The sequence below is a fragment of the Arachis hypogaea genome, chromosome 6 (genome assembly GCF_003086295.3).
Source record: "Arachis hypogaea cultivar Tifrunner chromosome 6, arahy.Tifrunner.gnm2.J5K5, whole genome shotgun sequence".
Classification (NCBI taxonomy): Eukaryota; Viridiplantae; Streptophyta; class Magnoliopsida; order Fabales; family Fabaceae; genus Arachis; species Arachis hypogaea.
Genome location: NC_092041.1, coordinates 75642644 through 75665105, shown reverse-complemented (window position 1 = coordinate 75665105; position 22462 = coordinate 75642644). Strand labels below are relative to the sequence as shown.

The window sequence follows — 22462 nt, the reverse complement described above, 5'->3', positions numbered from 1 at the left end:
GTCTCTATAAGACAGATTCAAAAACAGAACCATGAAACAACTATTGGAAGTGTTATGAAACAAATTTGTCATATCCAAAAAACAACCATTCAAGTATTGTAAAATAATTGTCATATCCAAAAAATAACCCGTTGATACTACTTTGTAATTCACAGACAAAATGTTGATACATGAATAATCTAATGTATGATAATTTCTTTCAACTTAAGAGTATTAAGCTTTTGCAATTTTCAACCCAAAAAATACATTAACATACTCCCTAAACCCATTTCATTAGCCAAAAAAATAAATTTCTCTAATCTTGTGAAAGGTGTGGCAGGTGAGCAAGCTGTCAGACCCGGCCTGATGGCACTTTCCAGCAACTCGGTCCACCTAAAGTGTGTCAGCCACTTTCTCCAAACCGCCATAGAGGCCATTGCAGAACCTCATCACATGCTTCACATCATAAGCATTTCCCCCAAATAGCTCTTTTACAAGCACCAAGAACTCCCCCGAGCTTGTCGGATGTACACCCCTTCACCAAATATCCAATATCATAAGCACCATGGAATATGACCCATGTCAGTGCTTTGTTGAATAGCAACCCAGATGCTGCGGCCAACTTTGCAAAATGCACCGAAGAAACTCCAGCCACTGCATTGCGTGCAAAGTCAAGGCCCTGGCTGCGTAGGAGTTCCACAGAGTCCTTTGCGTGGATGTCACGCATGAGGTTAAAATCTCAGAAATTGAACTGCTAGATGTAGTGAGTTCTGTTGTTGGTTCCTAGGTCAGGGAGGTTGCCAGAGTGAGTCCAAGCTGAATGATTTTGAGCGCATCCACGTTGGCCTTCATGACTTGGTAAGTTTCTTATGGGACAAGATTCCGGTAGTTCTGGTTGCGGGCTAGGATGACTACACCGAGAAATTCAGTGTCAATGGAGACAAATTGATATTGGAACTCGGAATCAGCGTTGGCAGCCCACACTCGCCTGATCACAACCGAACTATTGGGACTAGGCTCTAGAGGCGGCAGTCGTTTCGGAATCCTTGGCTGAGCAGCACGATAAAATGGCGAAAAAACAACATCCATGGGCGGTGGCATCAGAAAAACTCTCGGTGGTTGTTAAAGTTGTTCTCCTTCATCATCGATCCTCGTCATTTTTTTATACATGGTCGTCATGCTTAGGGCTGAAAGTGAGTCAAACCAGCTCATGAGCCAGTTCGAACTCGACTCGTTAATAGCTCGATAAGCTAAATTTGTGAGCTGGTGAGCCAAGCTTGAGCTTGGAATTGAGCTCATAAATTAAATGAGTCGAGCTTGAGCTTGGATAAGCTCAGCTCATTAGCTCGTGACTTTTAATATTATATATATACATATGAAATAGTAATATATAATTATATATGTTAATGGTATTAATTATTTAAAAATTTTATATTTATTTAATACATATAATTTTAATGTAGGACATAAATAAAAAAATTATATTTATTGATAGATAAATAATATATAAAATTATTCTTTTCAAATATTTTTTAAAATAGATAAGTTATAATTTATTGATATAAAATTATAGATTATGTATTTGTGTTTCTATTATTTGAGCCAGCTCATGAGCTTGAGCCAGCTCGTGAACTTTTGGTAAGCCGAGTTTGAGCTTAAGAAATAGGCTCGATTGTTAATGAGTCGAGTTGTGAGCCAAGCTCAATTTTAGTGAGCCGAGCTTGAGCTTGGTCTAACTCAACTCAGTTCGGCTCACTTCCAACCCTAGTCATGCTCTTTCTAATTTAACCCTGAAAAACAACTCTGTTAAATCCTTAGAAACCGAAGAAAAAAATAGAACAAAGGAATGTAAATTGTGTGCTGTGTATGGTAAACTGAAAACGGTGCACTACCTTTTCTTTGGCCGAATTCTTCTCAGGAATGTTTTGAGGCTTGGGTGGATAATGGTATGAATAAGAAAAGGAGTTTGTTGCGATTTGAGAAAATCAGTTTTCAGAATGTTGTTTTTGGACAAAGCTCTTCTATTATTCTATCTTTTTGAGTCGTCTTTGAATTTGAATCATGAAAGCTATTTTTCTCTCTTGTCTCAGTTGTTGTGGACCACATATTTATTTGCATCGAAGATTCTGGTATATCTGTAACCTTTTACATTATTTGATTGTAATCTCCTTTATTGATGATCAAATATTAAAAAGCTAATAAGCCACGTTTCTATTATTTTTAAGAGAATAATTTTTATATTTTTATTTTTAAAATTATAAATTTAATAAAATAATTTAAATATTAAGAATAAAAAATTAAAAAATAAAAATATTTTGTTAAATTATTTAATTTTTAGAATATATAAAATTTATAAATTTAAATTAAATAAGATATTAAAAAATTTTATTATGTTGTTATTATGTGTAAAAAAATAAAAATAAAGATTTAAAATATTATTTACAAATTAAATATTTATAAATATTATTAGGTTTATTTATTTATTTTTAATAGTATTTAATTTTAATTAGAGATAAAAAAATTATATTTAAAATATTTTTTATGCATAATTTTAATTGATAAAAAATATTTTTTTAATTTTATTATTCAATTTTTAAAATTATTTTTAATTTTATTATTTTTTAAAAATTATTAAATTATATCTTTATTTTTGTCTCAACGCGATTGTGATATTACATTGTTCTCTTTTCTCGTCTTCTTCTCTTTTCACGTTCTCTTCACTCTATGGTTATTAATTATCACCAAATATCATTATCATAACTTTTAATTTTATCTATCACTTTGATTTATAACCAACTATTCTGTTAACTTTTATGAGTTGTTGAAGTTTTACTAAAAAAATTTTTTATGTCTTTTCAATATCTAAATGTATAAAAATTATAATTTTTTTCTTGATGTGCGTATTAGTTGTCTTATTTTGTTCTATTAAGAAGAAAGTTAAATAAAAAAATATTCAAAATTTTTGTTATATTATCAAAATTTGATGTGAATAATTTTAAAAATTAATATTAAAATATATTATTTTTAACTAAATATTAAAAATAATACATCATTGTAAATTTTTTAACTAATAATTATAAATTGAAGTCGTAGTTTAATATAATATCTTTGACAAAAGAAAATCATTGTTATCCACATTTGACTACTACTATGTAAGTTTCATGTTTATATCATTATACGCATTAATTAAACTGTACTTTATTTTGTTTTATATATTTTGAAATAATGTCACCTATCATAAAGGTGAGATGAATTTTCATAATCTAATGTGAACTTTATTACTATTTTGTTTATAATTTGAATATTATCCATAAAAAATAGTTATTTAAAGTAAAACACTGCATAAAAAGAAACAAAAAAACTTTTGGATTCATCGTTCTAATTTCTTTTTTAATCCTCGTTTGATATTACTCAAATTTAATAGGTTGATGATTCTGATTTTTTGTAATTAATTAGAAAGTTTTATCTCTCTCTTCTTTCTCTCTCTCTTTCCAAACTCAATTTTGTTATGAAATATTTTTTTATGTAAGAATTTTTTTTAATTCTTTTAGGTAAGAATATTTTTAATTTTCTATATAATAAGTATCTTTTAAATTATCTAGTGGATAAAATGTCACGTCTTTTTATTTATTCTAAAAGTTTAAAATTAAATGATAGTATTTTTTTTTAAAAACAAAAATCTATAACAATATAAAATGATAATATTAAGTTTCACGTTCTTATATACGAGAACATTATGGTTTATTATATTATATATTATCTTTGTATCACATAATAAAAATAAAATTCTATATCTTATTTTTGTTACTTATTTTAATTTCTTTTAGTTGTCCAAATTAGGCTATATATTATCAACTCATTTCTATTATTTATGCAATAATAGTTATCCATTAATAAATATTGAATTGCCCAAATTCAAACCTATTCTCTTGAACCACTTTTTAATTATACGATTGGAATCGTTTAAACAGGAAATTTAAGACCCTACAATTTTCAAAGTAAAAAAATAAAATAAAATAAAATAAAATAAAATACCTAATAAAATAATATAATTCAAAAAATAAAAGATATATAAGAAAAATAATGAATTAAAATTTACATACCCGATGAGATAGAAAAAAAAATAATTATGAATGTTGAAATAATGAAAAATATATATTTAGATATTTATTGGGTTGTCAGATTATTTAAAAAAATCAAAATTTATTAACAAAGTTCTTATCTTGTCATATTTTAATTATATGGAGTTTATTCATTCTATTAATGGTATGTGCATGTTTTTAGGTTCTTTGTATGTCAATCAAATAATCTTTTGCTATGTGTCAAATGCATCATATTAAATTAATTAATTTTTAAATTTTCGTAATATACTTTAAAAAATTAATAAATGACAAATTCAGTACTCTACAAAATTAAATATCAAATTCAGTACTCTAAATAATTAACAATTTGTTTATGGTTTTTTTTCATAGTTTATCCATCTTTTTCCTATCTAATTTTTCTTCATCCTTTATCTATCTCTTCGATATATATCTAATTTTATTCATCGTATACGATCTTCACAGTTACAGTAAATTCAATAAATTTCTTTATTATAATAATCAATTAGTTCATGAAAGAGTCTTTCATTTTATGTCCGTTTAAGAAATAATACATATTTTTATTCCAAAATTGAAATTAGTGAATAAAATTTTTTATTTTGTAATTTCTTGTTTTATTAGTTATGGCAGTTTTTGTCATATATTAAAAGTATATAGATATTATTTGAAGTATAACTTTTAATATATTAAAACTATTTAATTAGCCCGATTAAATAATTATAAAAATTACAAATTTTCAAAACAAAAATAAAAAATTTTCATGTTAGCAACGGTAAAAAGACACTCAGATAATGCTACATTTTTCTTCTTCAATTGTTTGCACTTCATACTCTGCTATTTTTATTATTTGTTCTTGTTTTTCTCCAATTTTTTTCTGGAATTTCTTTTTCTTTTTTTACCATGTTAAAGTGTAAATGCTTGAAAGTTACACTGAATGGAATACGAAGAGTAACAAATCAAATTGAATTAGAAATCAAACTTATTTTAGTCAGATTTATATATAGCCTTAACATGAGAATTGAAATAAGTACTTTTTTATTCCAAAACAAGAAATAGAATTCCAATTTTGTAGAGAATTCTATTTTAAGGGTTAATCAATATAAAACCTATTATTCTAAAAAATGCTAAAAAATTAAAAAAATTAAATGAGGATTAAAAAAATATCAATTTATGTCACAAACATCTAAAAAATAAAAATAACATTAATATATACAAACATATAAATAGAATGCAAACAAAATATTTTTTTATAAATAAATTAATTATATAAAATAAAATATAATTGACAAGACATAATATTTATATGACATGGTTGTTGAAATAATAAATGAAAATGACATTACTTCATATATATATATATAGTACCAATCGATTGAATACATAAAAAACTTTAATCACGTACAAATTTTAATCGATGGTATTATCATACCAATCAATTGAATAAGAAAATACCCTTGTTGTTTTGCAAAATTCAATCGATTGTGTGTAATAATTTCAATAGATTGAATTACAAAAAAACACGATTTTCTACCTCGTTGATTCACATTACCAAAATATTTATGAAGGTTACGATTAATAGAAGATATATTTTGTTATTTTTTTCTAATGGTTAATAAACATCATAAATGATTTAATAATTAAATAATATACAAAGGATTAAATTATAGTTAAAATTAATTAAGGATTATTTAGCATTATTAAAAGACTTAAAAAAATATATGTTGTTATTGAACCATTTAATAATCCAAACGTTTTGGAACAGTCAAATCCTATGCCGAATGAGTCCAAGTTGAATGATTCTGAGCGTGTCTACATTGGCCTTCATGACTTGGTAAGTTTCCTCTGTGACAAAACTCCGATAGTTCTTGTTCCGGGACTGGATGACTACGCCGGAAAATTCAGTGTCAATGGAGACAAATTGATATTTGTCAATCAGGCTACTTCGGAACTCGGAATTAACGTTGGCAGTTCACACCTGGGACTAGGCTCTAGAAGCGGCAGTTGCTGAGCAACACAGTAAAATGGCGGAAAACCAACCACCATAAAAAAATTCTCTGTCGTTGTTGTAGCGATTCTCCTTTATCATCTATCCTCGTCATTCTTGTATATATGGTCGTAATGTTCTTTCAAACATAATTCTAAAAAGCAACTACTTTAAATTCTTAGAAGCCGAAGAAAAAGATAGAACAAAAGTATGATTATTAATTAAGTAAGAAGAATAAAAGAAAAAACCAATGTTCTGCATATATAATATATGCACCAAAATTTATAAACTAACCGTTTCTTTAATGTAAACAATGACAGAATTAAAGATTTAGATTTATTAATTGTAAATTATGAAGCACGAATTTTCTCATAGTGCGGGCATATCTGACGCACACGCGATGGATACTTTAAACGAGTCGTAACGAACGAGTTCGATCTGATTAAGATGTTCATGAGATAGATTTTTTTGTTGGACTGCAAATCTTCAATTGATTTTGTGATTTTATGAGTCGATTAACCAATTTTTTTCTAATTTTAAAATATTATAAAATTAAAACAAATCAAAAATTAAATTTAAAAATAAAATAATTAATATAAATCAAAACCTAAATCTATTTACCGTTTGTCTTTGATAGCTTACTTACTCACGAGCTTAGCAGTTCTTGGTTATCTGCGATATATTGAAGAAGAAGAAGAATAGAAGATACCGAGGTTGAAGACGAACTGAAGAACTACATTGTGTGGTGCGTGGTGTTTGCAGATGATGGAAGCTGTGGTGTTTGCAGACGATGGATTTGAGGGAGAAGAAATTGATACATTTTCTGTTAGCCAGATGGCAAGAGTAGATTAAAATTTTTTATTTTTTTAATAATTGCATAATTTTAAGACTTTTTTATGCAATTATATTTACTCTTATATTTACAATATGATATTTTATTAATTTAATATATTATTTAAATTTTAATTCACAACGTATCCTAAATGTGTCGTATCCAATTTTTTTATAAAAAGAACTGTCAGCGTATTCGTGTTGTGTCATGTCCATATCGCGTGTCATATGGTGCTTCCAATTTTGACCATATTGGTAGAGGCGACGGAAGACTCAGTATCATCCTCCCCATGTAGATTGTAAACTGATTTTTTAGATTTTACCGTTACTAGACTTAGATTTGCTCTGATTTAATTTAACACAAATAACTTAGCCACAAGCTGCATATGAATTAATAAGGGCCATAAAAATCAGTTTCGCAAGTGGGATTTTATATTGCTCTATTTTAGCAACCTATAAAAAAGATAGTATACAGATTGGTTAAGACCTTTTGTTGGACAATACAGTATGAAAGAATCAAGGAGACCTAAGAGGATTACCAAATCTGAAAGACTTTATATCATTGAAATTTCTTAAAGAAGCAGAAGTTCCAAGAATAAAGAGTCAGGTTCAGTTAAAACAAACAAAGAAGTAAGTAGAAGCTGCCAAGTTATAGTTGTGAATTTTAGAATGCATGTTATAACATTAAGATACAAAATTCCTAGTAAATTTAGGATTTTCACTTACATATTATTGCAAAATTTATTTTAAAATTAAAATATTTTTTGTTTGAAATAAAAAATATATCACATAATATCTTCACATAATCTTTTAAATATAAAAGAGTGTTAGCATCTTTAAGAATCTAAAAGAGTATCAAATATTATCTAGATATAGTTTTGATTATATGATTATTTCCTTATTTAACTAGGAATAGGGTTTCACTATTATTATAAATAGAGGTTAGTGATCCTCTCTTATAAATTCAATTTATGGCTGCTTGGAAGTCAAGTCAGTGGCTGCAATTTTCGTTTATTCTGTGTGACATACTCTTGTCAAAAATCAATTTAGAATTATTTCTTTAACTATGACTTAAATCATCAATCCATGTCAATAAGATTCAATAACTTTTTTTACACTAGTTATTGATTTCCTAACTCTTCTGTCCTGGAACTAGCAGTGTAGAGGTTTGCAATAAAACACAACATGGGAAATTAAAGTAAAATGGAAGAAGCTGAGTGATGCTACGAGTGTTATTTGTGATAAAAATCTACCACTCAAGTTTAAGGAGAAAATTTATGGCACAGCTAGACGTGAGAAAAAGTTGGGTTAGTGGAAGTTCTAGTAAGTAGATAGCTTAATAGTGAAAGATAGGGGGAGACCAAGCACACCTACATGAAAAAGCATTTAGGTGAATTTAGATCTTTTATGATAAGACATTGTCCATAAGACACTAGCATAGTCCATGCAATCTACCTTACACACTGAGATAAGGTTTGGTGGTGGTTGTCTTGATAGGGTTGTCAACAATTATTTACTTGCACAGGAAGTCTTAAAAATAAACTGAAACTCAGATACTAATTGATGATATATATCTGTGCAATTTGTGGGAATCCAAGAGCTGCAGATCATGAAGCCGCAGAGATCGAAAGAGATTCATTTGTCAAAAATCAAATGCAAATGGTGCTAAAGAAGTTATTGGCACTGCTACAGGAATCTGTCTTCAGCTGGATTTGGTATCAAGTGAGGATAAGGTTGAGTTGAAATGGCTAATTGGGAAGTGGAAAATCGAAAATTCACTGTTAAGCAACCGGTAATGGGAATTACATATTTAATCATGACCTCATTGTCTCTCTCTCTCTCTCTATGATCATTGTATGATTAAGATTTTACTATGCAGATAGAAGTGGTTTTAACCAATGATGAGGCTCAACATCTTACCTTTCTGTTCAAATCTGAAGTTAATTCCATGGGCCGGATAGCAGCTGGAATTATAATTTTGGACCTAGCAAACTGTAACTTTGAGCACATTAATATCTTTTAATATTACAGTCTTTTTATTAAACTCATATATGTCTTCCATTATCCTTCTCTAGTAACTTTGTGATGGCATGTAGGAAGTTAAGGCATTGACAAGATTTTCTCTGCTAAGCACAGCAGAGATGATAGTGTCCACAATAGAGGATTTTGTCCATCACCAAAGCTGGTAAACAAAATCTTGCACAAATCAACGATGGAACCGACATTAACTTTGCTCGAGGAAGCAGTTGCAGATTCACAGGAAAATATCAATGCCTTAATCAGTGATTTTGGTATTTCAGAATTCTCTGGGCAGCAACTTACCATTGCTAAAGAACTCAGTCAAAAGATTGAATCAATGAAGGGTTTATTGAAGCAATTACGGAATAAAACTGATGAGTTTGGAAAACTCTAAATTAGTATTTGTGATGAGTAAACATTATTAAAATAATTAATTACAAAATTATTAATTTGATTTCCATTTAACATATGTTAATTAATAATTTTGTTTTGCAGAATTTTATAATGGGCTAAAAAGAAAAGAAAAATCCAGCAAGCCCAATAGAATATATTCAGCATTGATACAAATTATTTTGATCCTTATGGCTTAATTATTGTTCTTGTTATCGGGCCAGAATTCAAACTATCATAAGCCCAATTCATCTTGCATGCTTGGTCCGAAATCATAAGGCAATGGGGCACAACATTATTTTATTAACAAAAGAAACTCATTCCTTTGATCATGTTGTTGCATGCTCCAACCAATATCACTTTTGTTCCTTGATGGAATCCAAATTTTATTAATTGGAGTTATTGTAGACCTTGGAAACATGAGAGAGAGTGTCATTGATTGATTAGATGGCTAGCCTTAATGAAGACACGCTACTCAGCAAAGAGGGAAGCAAAAAGCAACCCACCTTTCTTTATTTTATTCAAACTAAATTAATTGCTTCTCTTTCTACTCTAACTACTCTCTCATTTTTCTTCTTCCTTCGGTCATGTCACAGCAACCATGGAAGCTACATTAAGCTACACTCAAGGTTGTCAAACTCGCGAGTCTAGGTAAACTCGTGGAGCTGACCTAGATTCGACTCGTAGACTCGTACGAGTTTACCTGTTATATAAAAAAATATATATATCATGTATAATATATATATTTACTCAGATATAGACATTCAAACTTAACAATTTCAATATCAAAACACATAATAAATTAACATAATACTACAATTACAAATTTACAAGTTACAACAAGTGCTCTAGATCACACATTTAAATCCTTCACAAGTATGTATCTAGTTCAACATAAAACACACAATCACACAATTAAAACTTCATAAGAATTAAGACACAACCAAAAAACAAAAGAAAACAACAAAATAAAGTCTAAAACTCAAATACTCCAATTTCTTCATCTTCTATGGCATCAACATCATCATCTTCACCATCTTCACCAGAAACATTCTCAGACATTTTGTATTTTTATCCCTAAAAATCAACAACCCAAATAACAAATTCAATTTCAGATTATCCACTAACTAAATTCAGATTTCAAATTCAGATTCAGTTGATAAATAACATTCAGATTTCAGCCTTCAATTGCCAAGTGATCCACTATCAAAGTTGAATTATTCATAACTAATACTAACTAAACTAACACTAACATTTCAGAGTTTCAGTCAGATATTCAGATTCATTAACAAAAAATCACTAACTAAGTAATTAACAGTTTAACATTAACGTCTAACAACTGACAAGTCCATTAATCCAGAACCAATCAACCTAGTATTATCTATTGATATCACATATCAGTAGTTTAGAAAAAAAAATTTTAACCAGACAACCAATAAAGTAGTAAACCACACATTTTAGTTCTTTTGATACATTACTAACTTATTAAAGCATGAAGCAACATCAGTTTAATTTTTTTTCCATCATATCAAATCTCATTAACCAATTCTGTGTATGATTTAAACTAAACTAATATCAGAAGTTCGAAACCAAAATTGCAGAATTCATACCACAACTAAATTCAACAACCCAGATAACAAATTCAGATTATTAAAGCATGAAGCAGCATCAGTTTAATTTTTTTCCATCATATCAAATCTCATTAACCAATTCTGTGTATGATTTAAACTAAACTAAAAAAATTTTAAAAAGTTAATATTAGAAGTTCAGAACCAAAATTGCAAAATTCAGACCAAATTTGTTAATATTTGAATTTGTTTAAAAAAATTACCTTTGAGAACAGGGATAGAATTGAAGTAGATCGGCAGTGCAGAACAGGGGCGACGAACAGGGGAGGTCGGGAGGCAAACGCAGTGAAGCAGAAGTAAAATTGGAAGTAGATCGCAGAACAGGGGCGATGGCCGACGAACGCAGAACAGGGGCGGTGATGAACAGCGTGCTGTGAATCGTTGAGTTCTCCGACGTGGGTGGTGGGCTGGTGTCGGCGATGTAGGCTGTGGCACGAAGAACCTTCACCAGTTTAGGACATCAGGACATGAACGATGGGGGTGGTGGGCTGGTGGGCGGTGTCGGCGATATACCACGACTCCACGAGGAAAACTGGTAGTGGTTAGGCGAGGCGACAGGCGAGGGATGAGGGATCCGTCCGCCCTCTGCGTGGCGGCGCAGACAACGGTGCCGGTGGATGGTGGCGGCCTCAGCAAACGTCGGAGAAGAAGAAGAGAGTGAGGGCTTGGTGGTGGTGGAGAGTGAGGGCGCCATTTTCGAATTAGGGTTACTGGGTTAGTGGTTTGGTTAGCTGTAGTTGATTTTGTTTTTTTTTTGGGGCCCAAAACGACGCCGTTTTGGCGAAAATGGGTACCCAATTCAAACTCGCTGACTCGCTAGTAAACTCGCGAGTTTGAGCGATTCCGTCCGAGTCTAGCCGAGTCTACCCGAGTCTACCCAGAAACGAGTTTGTGTCCGAGTCAACTCGATTCCACTACCTAAACTCGTAAACTCGTACGAGTTTACGAGTTAACTCGCGAGTTTGATAACCATGGCTACACTCACCGAAAAGAAGAAGCTGCATGCATCAAGACCATCAAGTTAGTGATGGCAAGAAAAAAAGGAAACCAAAAGTATGTTGTGGCTGAGATAATCATCAAATGTGGTAAGATTTGGTGAGGTAATCTCGGATCCCTGATACTCAAAAGGAAGAAGAAGATTCGGCCAGCAAGGTGAGATTCTTGGAGGCATGGCTTGTCTTTGATTCTGCTCAACCACCACAGGAAGTAGCTAGAGTGGCGAAGTGATGGTTGAGGCAGAGATTGAAACAGATGAAGTCATCATCATCATGAAGCATCAAGGGGCAGAAATCCATCTTGGAGAGGAAGTCAAGGATGGAGCGCTCGGATTGATGAAGAGTGATGATCAAGAAAGGACTAGAGGTATTTGCATGTTGGTTTTTGCATTAGTTATCTCTTCTCTCTCTGTAGCCGAACCGGTTCATTTTGAAGGAAAGGAAGCTAAGCTCGGGTGTGTGTTTCAACTGTGAAGGCTTCACTTCTTTATAAAAGGGTGAACAGTCATGGTTTGATTCAATGAGAAAATTTGAGAGTGCAAGGCACAGAGTTCTTAGAGCTACCTGAGCTAACAGATTTTTCTTCTCCTTCAATGTTTTCTATTTTGTAATTTTTCTGTTTAATTTTGTCATGTCTTGAGTCTCATGGAAAAAGACAAACAAGTGAGGTTTGTATGAAAAAGCCATAGAGCGGAAAAGGCAGAGAGTGCAAAATTAAAAGAAAAGGCCATAGATGTCTTAGAGTTCCTTTGTACATCTGTGTTGTGTTTCATGATTTTGTGGGAATCCCCTTGTAAGTTGGGTTAGCACTTTACAATTTGTAATCTAAATGATTATAGTGAAATTCTATCATTGTTGTGATGGAGACTGGATGTAGGCTGCACTGCACTTAGCAGCTGACAAGGATATATCTGGGTGTAATCTTCTATCTCTCTTCCTACTTCAATTCTGTTTTTACTGTTCAGATGAAAAATAAAAAATGTCTCGTGTCAAGTGACGAGACAAAATGAAAATGTCTCGTGATTAGGGACGAGCTAAAAACAGAAAAGTTTCTTCTAAGTCCAGCAAGTGTTAGCAAGCAAAAAGGGGGCTAAGATTCAACCCCTCCTTCTTTTAGCCACTGAAACCATCAAAAACTTAAGACTCACTCATATTTGTATATAATTAGAATTTAAGATTGTCCTTCTTCTTTATTGATATATTTTACATAGGTCACAATTCATTTTGTATATAGCAAAGAAGATCATATTGCTGAGTGTTGTATAAAATAGTTAGAAATTAGGACTTTTCATTATTGTAAGAAAAGTTTTGTTCGGTTGAGCCTGTACTGATAAATTACAATTTTGGTAGCTTGCCTTTATTTCATGAAATTTTCTTTTGAGTGTTTTAATTTGTTCATGTGTAATACTATATTCAGAAAATGTTTAATTAATATTTATTAAGTTAAAATTGCTTTAGATAATGAATAGCAAGTTCATTGTGTTCATTTATATTTTGTGAATATATGCCCTACAATAATACAGAGGTCTCTAGTTTTTGGTAAGTACTTGCCAATTTTGAGTTGTGTAAATGTTAGTCACTGTAAAGAATTTATTGTAATACTCGCCTCCTTAGTGACTCTCAGTAAGATGATGATGAAGCCAATAATAAGATCTTAACATGTTTGCTAAAACTTCAAAGAAAAATAATAATGAAAGTCTCTTTAAAGTTGTGTCTAAACTCAAATACAAACTTGGTCACTACGGAAAAGTCAAAGGTAAAACAATGAAACAACCAATTCAGATGTTATAAAACAATTGTCATATCCGAAAAATAACCAATTGAAATACACTAAGGATTGAAATACACTTCCCCTTCCCCTGCCCCCCCCCCCCTCCTTCTCTTTTTTTTTCTTTTCTCTGAAAAGGACTCCAAAGTCAAGTCTAGTGCCTTATAATGGTTCAGAAAATAACTTCAGTTTGATTAGATAGAATTTACTTTCAAGAAAATACAACATGGAAGATCAATTAGATATTAGTGCCTAATAATGCCTGATATTTTTATACCCTCAATGTATCACTATCAACATAATAACTACTTAAGCAAGTGTAATAGTTGGATTATACTTGATCAGCAGTGGATCCGTGTACTATATATTAGTGCAAGGGAATCCAAAACACAAAAAAGAAACAAATACATGCATGCATACATACTAACATACACTTTTATAAAGACTCCTTTTCAAAACAGAACAATGATCCTCTTCTTGTACTATTTCAAAGGAGCTTAATTAAGTATAAGGTCATAGTCATACCTCGTGCTCTCAAATCCAAAAATAAATTCTCGGCAAGAGTTTCCAACTGTAGCCTTCCTAATGATTGAAATACACTTGCTATAGATTTTGCAAATGAAAGCATTTCTATGTCTATATTTTTCAACACATCTGTAATCTGGATCTTCAGATCACTTTCACAAAGAGCTAATAAGTAATTTTCTGTAATAAGATTTGATTCCAATTAATGTATTTTGGTGCCACATGTAACAAAATTCCTTTTACCTTGGGACCTCAACATACACGATAAGCGAAATTACATCAGTATGTGTCAGGTTAGGCTGGGCACAATCACTTCTATTATCATGAAGCTAGATGCTAGATATGTCCTGGGAATACAATTTAGCATGAATTTTCAAACTGTTTCTAATATCTAAGACGTGAACAAAGACTAACTTGTTAATTGCAGTACAATGGCAAAGCACACCCATGTACAACCAAGATAACAAGTTAAACTAGAATATTTAGTATTTCCATTTCACAATGCATGTCACACAATCCCAAATCAAATGAAGGATCTCTTGTAAAAAGCATCAACATAGTCTCTACATTAAAATAAAGCAAATCATGAATGTCCCACATGGTACTGCTAAAAACTTGTGCTGTATATTCAAATATATGTTACTGTTATCTGAAAAAAAATCGCTACTTTGTAATTCAAGTGTTATAAAATAATTGTCATATCTAAAAAATAATCACTTGATACTACTTTGTAATTTATTGACAAAATGTTGTTACATGATTAGTCTAATATATGATAATTTCTTTCAACCTTATTAAGCTTTTGCAATTTCCAACCCAAAAAAATACATTAACGTATTCCCTAAACCCATCATCATTAGCCAAAAAATAAATTTCTCTAATCTTGTGAAAGGTGTGGCAGGTGAGCACGCTGTCAGACCCGGCCTGATGGCACTGCCTAACAACTCGGTCTGTCAGACCCGGCCTGATGGCACTGCCTAACAACTCGGTCTATGTGAAGTGTGTCAGCCACCTTCTCCAAACCGCCATAGAGGGCATTGCAGAACCTCATCACATGCTTCACGTCATAAGTAGTTCTCCCAAACAGCTCTTTCACAAGCTCCAAGAACTCCTCCAAGCGCGTGGGAAGAACACCCCACGTCAGAATCTTCACCAAATATCCAATATCATAAGCACCATGGAATGTGACCCATGTCAGTGCTTTGTTTAACAGCAGCCCGGATGCTGCTGCCAACTTCGTAAAATGCACCAAAGAAACTCCAGCCACTACGTGCAAAGTCAATGCTCTGGCTGCGTAGGAGTGCCACAGAGTCCTTTGCGTGGATTTCACACATGAGGTTGAAGTCTCGGATATTGAACTGCCAGAAGTAGTGAGTTCTGAGTTTTGTTGTTATTTCCTAGGTCAGGGAGGTTGCCGTGCTCATATGACAGAGTGAGTCCAAGTTGAATGATTTTGAGTGCGTCCACATTGGCCTTCATGACTTGGTAAGTTTTTTCTGGGACAAGATTCCAGTCGGTCTTGTTGTGGGGCAACATGACTACACTGGGAAATTCATTGTCAATGGAGACAAATCAATATTTGTCAATCAGGCTGTTTATCATTTGGAACTCGGAATCAGCGTTGGTAGCCCACACTTGCCTGATCACAACCGAACTATTGGGACTAGGCTCTAGAAGCGGCAGTCGTTCCACAATCCTTGGCTGAGCAGCACGATAAAATGGCAGAAAACCAACAACCATGGGCGGTGGCATCAGACAAACTCTCCGTCGTTGTTGTAGTCGTTCTCGTTCATCATCGACTCTTGTCATTCTTATATATACGGTAGTCATGTTCTTTCTAACTTAACCCTGGAAAGCAACTCTGTTAAATTCTTAGAAACCGAAGAAAAGGATAGAACAAAGGAATGCAAATTGTGTGCTGTGTATGGGTGAACTGGAAATCGTGCACTACTTTTTCTTTGGCTGAGTTTCTCTAAGGAATGCTTAGGCTTGGGTGGATAGGAGTATGAGGAAGAAAAGGAGTTTCTTGCGGTGACGTGTTTTGTGTGGAAGGACAGGAATGAGATGATTTTCAACAATGTTATTGTTTGATGAAGAAAGAATGAAACATGATATAGTTGTTTCCTATTTGTGCTTCAAACTGGAACCGGGGGAGAGGGAGCAAAGAACAGCTAGTCCGAACCTTTCATGCAGGTGTGGTGCGACAACTGGTTCAGGAATGCTTAGGGTCCACGGGAGGAGTACTAAGTTTCTATGTTATTCAATGATGTATTTAAGTTTCTAATTTTGTGTTGCTTTGGTTTCTTTAGGTGCTGCCTTCCACCGTTCTACTAGTTCTTGTTTAGAATTTTGCTATGCGCGTGTAAAGTTGTATTCATTTAAGGAAAGTTTAGGAGATCAATTAATGGTGAAGTTAACTAGAGCCAATTAGTATAACACCCTACTATATTTAATCTTATGCTTAAGTCATAAGACTAAAATAGTATGGTATTACAACTTTTAAAAGTAAAATATATAATAATAATAATAATAATAATAATAATAATAATAATATTAATAATAATAATAATAATAATAAGAAAAAAGATACTCAACTAGGAGTCTTGAAAAACGGGTAAAACAAATGCTCAAAATAAAAAGCGCAACGTTCGAGGAATTGAATTTCTTGCGGGTTAAGAAGCCTAAAAGGAAGTGATAAAGATAAATAAGAGAGAAAGGAAAGCCAAGGAAACAACATAACTAGCTCCTGATTCAAATAATCGTGTCCCAAAAGTGTATAGGTTTCATCGGGTCTAGAGTCGGGTTCGGGTCTAATAAATAGGTCCGGTATATATTTCAGGCCGGGTCTGGGTCATATCAAACCCGGTTTCACCCGACCCATGCACACCCCTACATATAAACATACATAAGTATTCTCAAAATACACCAAAATGCCAAAGTAAACTCCTATCTCTCCCTCAACCTCTAAGAGGAGCAGCATACATAAGTTACTTGGAGAGTAAGCTAAATACATATATACACAAATATGAACAGAAACCCAAAAGACATCGAAGAACTACTTCGCTTCAAGATCCAGACGCCAAGCGAGGAGCTTCTCGACCTGCATCTGAAAAATAACAACACAATATGGAATGAGAACTTGAAGTTCTCAGCATGGTAAAAGTATCACACGTATAATAAATAAGGTCTTGAGAATGCCATAGGCAATCTTAGAACTCCGTTATTCAGTTATCCAACTTAATTACTAAACAAAAACTATAAACAGGGGTAGGTATTCTAAATCTACCTAACTTAATTTCAATCCACACCTATCACCAAACCATTTCTCCATTTTCTCCATCCCTCCATCATCCATAATGCAACAAGAACAAACAACTAAACAAGTTCAAGCACAAGTAATGAACAGATAATACAAGTAGCAAATATACAAGTAGTAGGTGATATATATCAATTAGGCATTCCCAATTAAGGCATAGCAAACAAAGCACACATATGCATATGATGAATGTCTATTCTACTGGCCATGAGCTCACGTGTCAGTTATTTTGTCAGAACCTGACACATTTGGTAGCTAACCCAGACATTGGTCTCTAGGTTGCGCATCTCCAGGAGGATCATAAACAAAGGAGAGTGCCTTTCTACATCGAAGGAGTGTGCCTTTACACCTTTTCCTGGAGGATATACGAAGGAGAGTGCCTTTCCACATCGAAGAAGTGTGTCTTTCTGCCTTACAACCAGAGAAGAATGTGGGGGAAATAATACGAAGGAGAGTGTCTTTTCACCTTCCCACACCTACATCACGACAAGAGAGGGAACTTCCGTCCTCAACTTGCCATATCGACCATTTTGGCCACACACAGTCATTCCTAAATCTCGTCATTTATCATCATCATTTCCTTACATTCGTTCTTTATAGCCATAGCAACAAGTATTCATTTAACTTCACATCATTCCCTTATAATTCATCACGTTTATCCTTTTTGGGTCCTGACTAAACCATTTATCAAACTCTTCTCAACCTTTTTAATATCGAATAACCTTAAAATCAACTCAACTTTAACATTAAATCAATCTCATAATACGAAGATTAATCTTTGACTTCTCGGACCCATGACTATCACTAAGACATCTTCGACACTTTATTTTCCTTTCTGTTTTTAATATAACAAATAAACTCGGAATTGGGCAAACTTTATGTCCAGACATTTATCTCGGAATAAGCTTTCTAACAAATAAAAAATCACAATTTTTGGATTTAACTAGCCTCAGAAACAGAGGAGAAACGTTGACTGCTCTACAGTGCTTAGAAGCCAGAAAACAGCAGCAGCATATGATATCTAAAATTTCATATAAAATTCAAATTAAATCCAATCGATTTAAAAATTAATGTGGTTCAACTTAACATATCCAGGTTTCTTTTTCAATTAGTTTTCAGGTCAAAATAATTTTTAATGAAGGAGTTATGTAACTTGGAAGTTGAGTAACTTTCTGCAGAATTCTGTTTTAAAAGCCAATAAACATGTCCTCTTCCAAGTCCCATAACTCACTCATTAAAACATGGACATCCCTAAAATTTAAATCACAACTGCTAAGCATAATTAATTTTCATCTCCAATTAGTTGCACCTGAATATGCATCCATAATCAGAAGTTATAAACTCTCAAAGTTGTTGATCTAAGAAAACAGAATCTGGCTTTTATTGTATAACGTATCGTATTTCAAAAATTCATATCTTTAAAACCACAAGTACAACCATTCTGAAATTTTACGATATTAAAATAATAGAACTAAAGCTTTATTTAAAATTGGTTTCATTTCAAAATTCATTTTGAAACATTCGCAGCAAAGCCAACAAGTTACTGCTGTTCTAAAAATTATGCAGTAAAAATTAGATTCCATGACTACAATTTGAAAATTCACCATAAATCATATATTTAACGAAAAGATCCCAAATTCTCTAGTTCAGTTCTAAATATTCTGAGGTTTAACCAGGACTTAATTTCACGCAATTCTAATCATCACAGAATTAGTTACAACATATGTAATACCACCACAACACAACTCTACATCCTTATTAACAAACACCAACCATAATCCATCATAAATAAATACAAGAGCATACCATTAATAACTTTCACACCTCATAATGCCAATATATATCCACCAACAAATCTATGCCAACAACATTACAAGGCTAATCATTAAATATAACAACAATTTAACTTATCATATAATTCCTCTAACCTAAGTTTTCACAACACCGTAAATATTAAAAGTGTGAAACTTAAACTATACCTTGGCCGATCACTTTGTATCACCCAAAGCAGCCTCACAACACAAATCACAGCCCCTCCAAACTCAATCAAAACAGCCCCAAAACAAGTCTTGACCACCAAAAAGCCTCCAAGTATTCCCATTTCAATTTCAATGCAGATATACCCACTTAATCTACACCTAATACATATACATATTCTAATTTCAATTTTTCCATTATAAATACAAGATTGGGCTAGGGTTTAGGTTGTCCTTACCGTGCCCACACGCGTAACAACTCGAGCTCAATAAGCTCCGCAAGCTAAATTAAACCTAAAACACCAAATTATATAAAATCTCAACACCAAAGCCCAATAAATTCAGAACTGGAAATGAGAAAATTGAGGAAGAAAACGTGGCTTCTTTATCTTACAATGTTATGAGCTTTGTAAAGCTCGACGCCGCGGTTGCGTAGCCGCAAACAGATCATCAATCGGAGTTCGGAGCGAGAAGTTATGTGGATTTGAATGAAATCAAGGATTTTGGAATCTTCAACATATTCTTCCCCATTTTGGCTCTGTCCAGCATGTTCTGCATGCTGAATGGAAATGAAATGAGCTTCAGCTCATTATATATAGTGAGTTGGTTGGGCTCACGGGCCCAGTTCGAATTCGGTTCGACCTGTTCGGCCCAATCTTAGGTCAAATTTTTTGAAATTGACGTCAAAATTCTGGTTTTGACAAATTCTATCCTATTTTGATATTAGTTTTACATTTTTAAATCTCCTAATTAAAATTCGAATTATTGACTAATTATTTACCATTTTAGCGGGGTTTACAATTAGGATAAAAATAGTTTCAAAAACAAAAACTAATGTAATGTATATTATACTGCACCAAGGTCAATTATTTAATGTGAACAATGACAATATTAAATATTTAGATTTATTAATTGCAAATTGATTTTTTTAGATTTTATAGTTACTAAACTTGATTTGTTTTGATTTAATTTTATACAAATATAATTATTTGATCTATTCTATTATTAAAAATGATTGTGTGAAAATATTTGACTGATTATTATTCCATTTATTAAATTTAAGTTAAAATAAAGATTTAATTTTATCGCAAAAGATTTATGCATAGCTTCTCCTAATTTGTAAAGTGTATGACTTTGACGCCACCATCTAAATTGTGAAATAAGAAAGAAGATAAAATTTTTAATTTATACTAATTAACAAATTTAATTTAAAATAAGGGTCTATTTTTTTTTTTTTTCACCAAATGAGATCCAGGAACTCAAAAGACAAAAGTATCGTTCTATTTTATTTATCAACCAAACTACACATTCAAGCATGTTTTTTATCCAAGTCCAATCAAGTATTTAAATTCAATGTGTGAGTTTTCTAGCTACAGTCAGTGAGCAATGTGCAGATAGAACCCATTTTTGTGCAAATTGATAGGCTGGATTTGGTTCTAAAGGAGAATTCTGATTATAAAAGGCCGCCCGAGAATCATGCTAGGTAGTGAAAATTCTTTTCTTGCTGAAAGTATCTGAGAAATCTTGTTGTAGGGTGATGGTATTTTCTCTTTAGCTAGTAATTTTTATACTATTGTTTGCAGCATCACGCCATCAAGTGCCTCTTCAAGGGGTAGTGGTTATGGTTTTGCTGATAAGGTTTGACACTATCACTACTAAGATTATGTTGTAATGTGTGGCTGAGTAACATCTACAATGTGTATTTTACTAGTTGTGTGATGCTTGTAGTTGTTAAACTTTACAATGGATGTACACAATTGAAAATGGAAATGAAGACAAAAAACTATTGTCTAACAAAGTTGGGAGATTTGAATTGATTCACTTCATGCCTTAGCTGGACTCCACATTTTTCTATCTTTCTCCGTCCTTTCAACTTTAACGTTGTTGCTGTTGATTGTTGAGAGTTCCTTATGCAGCATAAAAATAAAGATCTATGAAGAAATACTAGTTTAGGATATGGATTAATTGTTTGTTGCAAATAGAAATCATTTGTCTGATGCGCATGTTCAATTTGAATGTTCCTCATTGCTACTGACTGTGGACTTCCATCAGATATCCGATGGAATGACTATACAAATTCAAACAGTTAATTTATTACTTGAAACTCATGGGGGTGCTCGTCCCCAAGGGGGAGCAGCATGGTAAGTTCTTCTTACTAGTATTCTGAATTGGTTATCTACTTTAGTTTATTTATGCTCTGCAGTCATTGTCATTATCAATATATTGAATTGAAATCAATATTTATATCTTTTTTGCTAGGTTTGATCATTAGTGCAGTATTTAGTCTGCATTCATTGCAATAGAGTTTAATGATAGTGCATGTTTTTATGGGGTAGCTTTACAGATAAACCTGATGGATCGTCCTCTTTGACCAAAAAACTATGTTATAAATTTATCCGAAACTTATCCATAATTATCCCTATATCTCTGGCTGTAGGGCACCCCGCCTATGGCATCTGTCAGCATCGGCAATTTGTTGCTGTATACCACAAATGATAGCTGGGAGGTAATTATGTCTCGGCTCGTGCTTACAATTAATTTGGGACACTTGGTATAAATATTTTCCGTTTGCATTATCAGGTTGTAAATCTTAAGGAGGCAAGGGAATTCTCAAGTAATACGAAGTATATATATGTATTCAAAGTACTGCATTACGCCTTTCATTTTATATCTTATGTGTGTATGACCGATATTGGGATAAATTACCTTCTAAATATTGATATTCAATGTCATCTCTATCCATTCATTGGTATTTCTCACTATGTATAAATTCTTATCCCCACCTCTTTCTCTACAGAAACTCGAGTGGAAATCTGTCTATTGATCTTTTTCCTCATCCTGACATGTTGAGGGAAGAACTTTAGGCCGCTCTCAAGAGCGAGAAAACATAAGAAACGATGATGGTGCAAAACGAGTATTCTTTGGAGGGGAGTGTTTTCTAGAAGGAATAT

At 32.4% G+C, this 22462-nt stretch overlaps 1 protein-coding gene, 1 long non-coding RNA gene and 1 pseudogene across 2 annotated transcripts; 1 reads left to right on the top strand and 2 right to left on the bottom strand.

Annotated features, from left to right (window-relative positions):
- Positions 1-273: 273 nt before the first annotated feature.
- LOC112805628 (probable CCR4-associated factor 1 homolog 9) lies at positions 274-831 on the bottom strand (annotated as a pseudogene).
- Positions 832-15156: 14325 nt separating this feature from the next.
- Positions 15157-16028, bottom strand: LOC112805627 (probable CCR4-associated factor 1 homolog 11). Its single transcript, XM_025847985.1, has 3 exons — positions 15859-16028; positions 15552-15762; positions 15157-15453 (listed from the first exon to the last, which is right to left on the bottom strand). The coding sequence occupies exons 1-3, from the start codon at positions 16026-16028 to the stop codon at positions 15157-15159; spliced, it is 678 nt and encodes a 225-aa protein (XP_025703770.1).
- A 5290-nt stretch (positions 16029-21318) lies between these two features.
- On the top strand, positions 21319-22444 carry LOC140173087 (uncharacterized). The gene is made up of 4 exons (XR_011862365.1): positions 21319-21652; positions 21949-22017; positions 22092-22135; positions 22309-22444. It is a non-coding gene; the product is annotated as an uncharacterized lncRNA (long non-coding RNA).
- Positions 22445-22462: the final 18 nt, after the last annotated feature.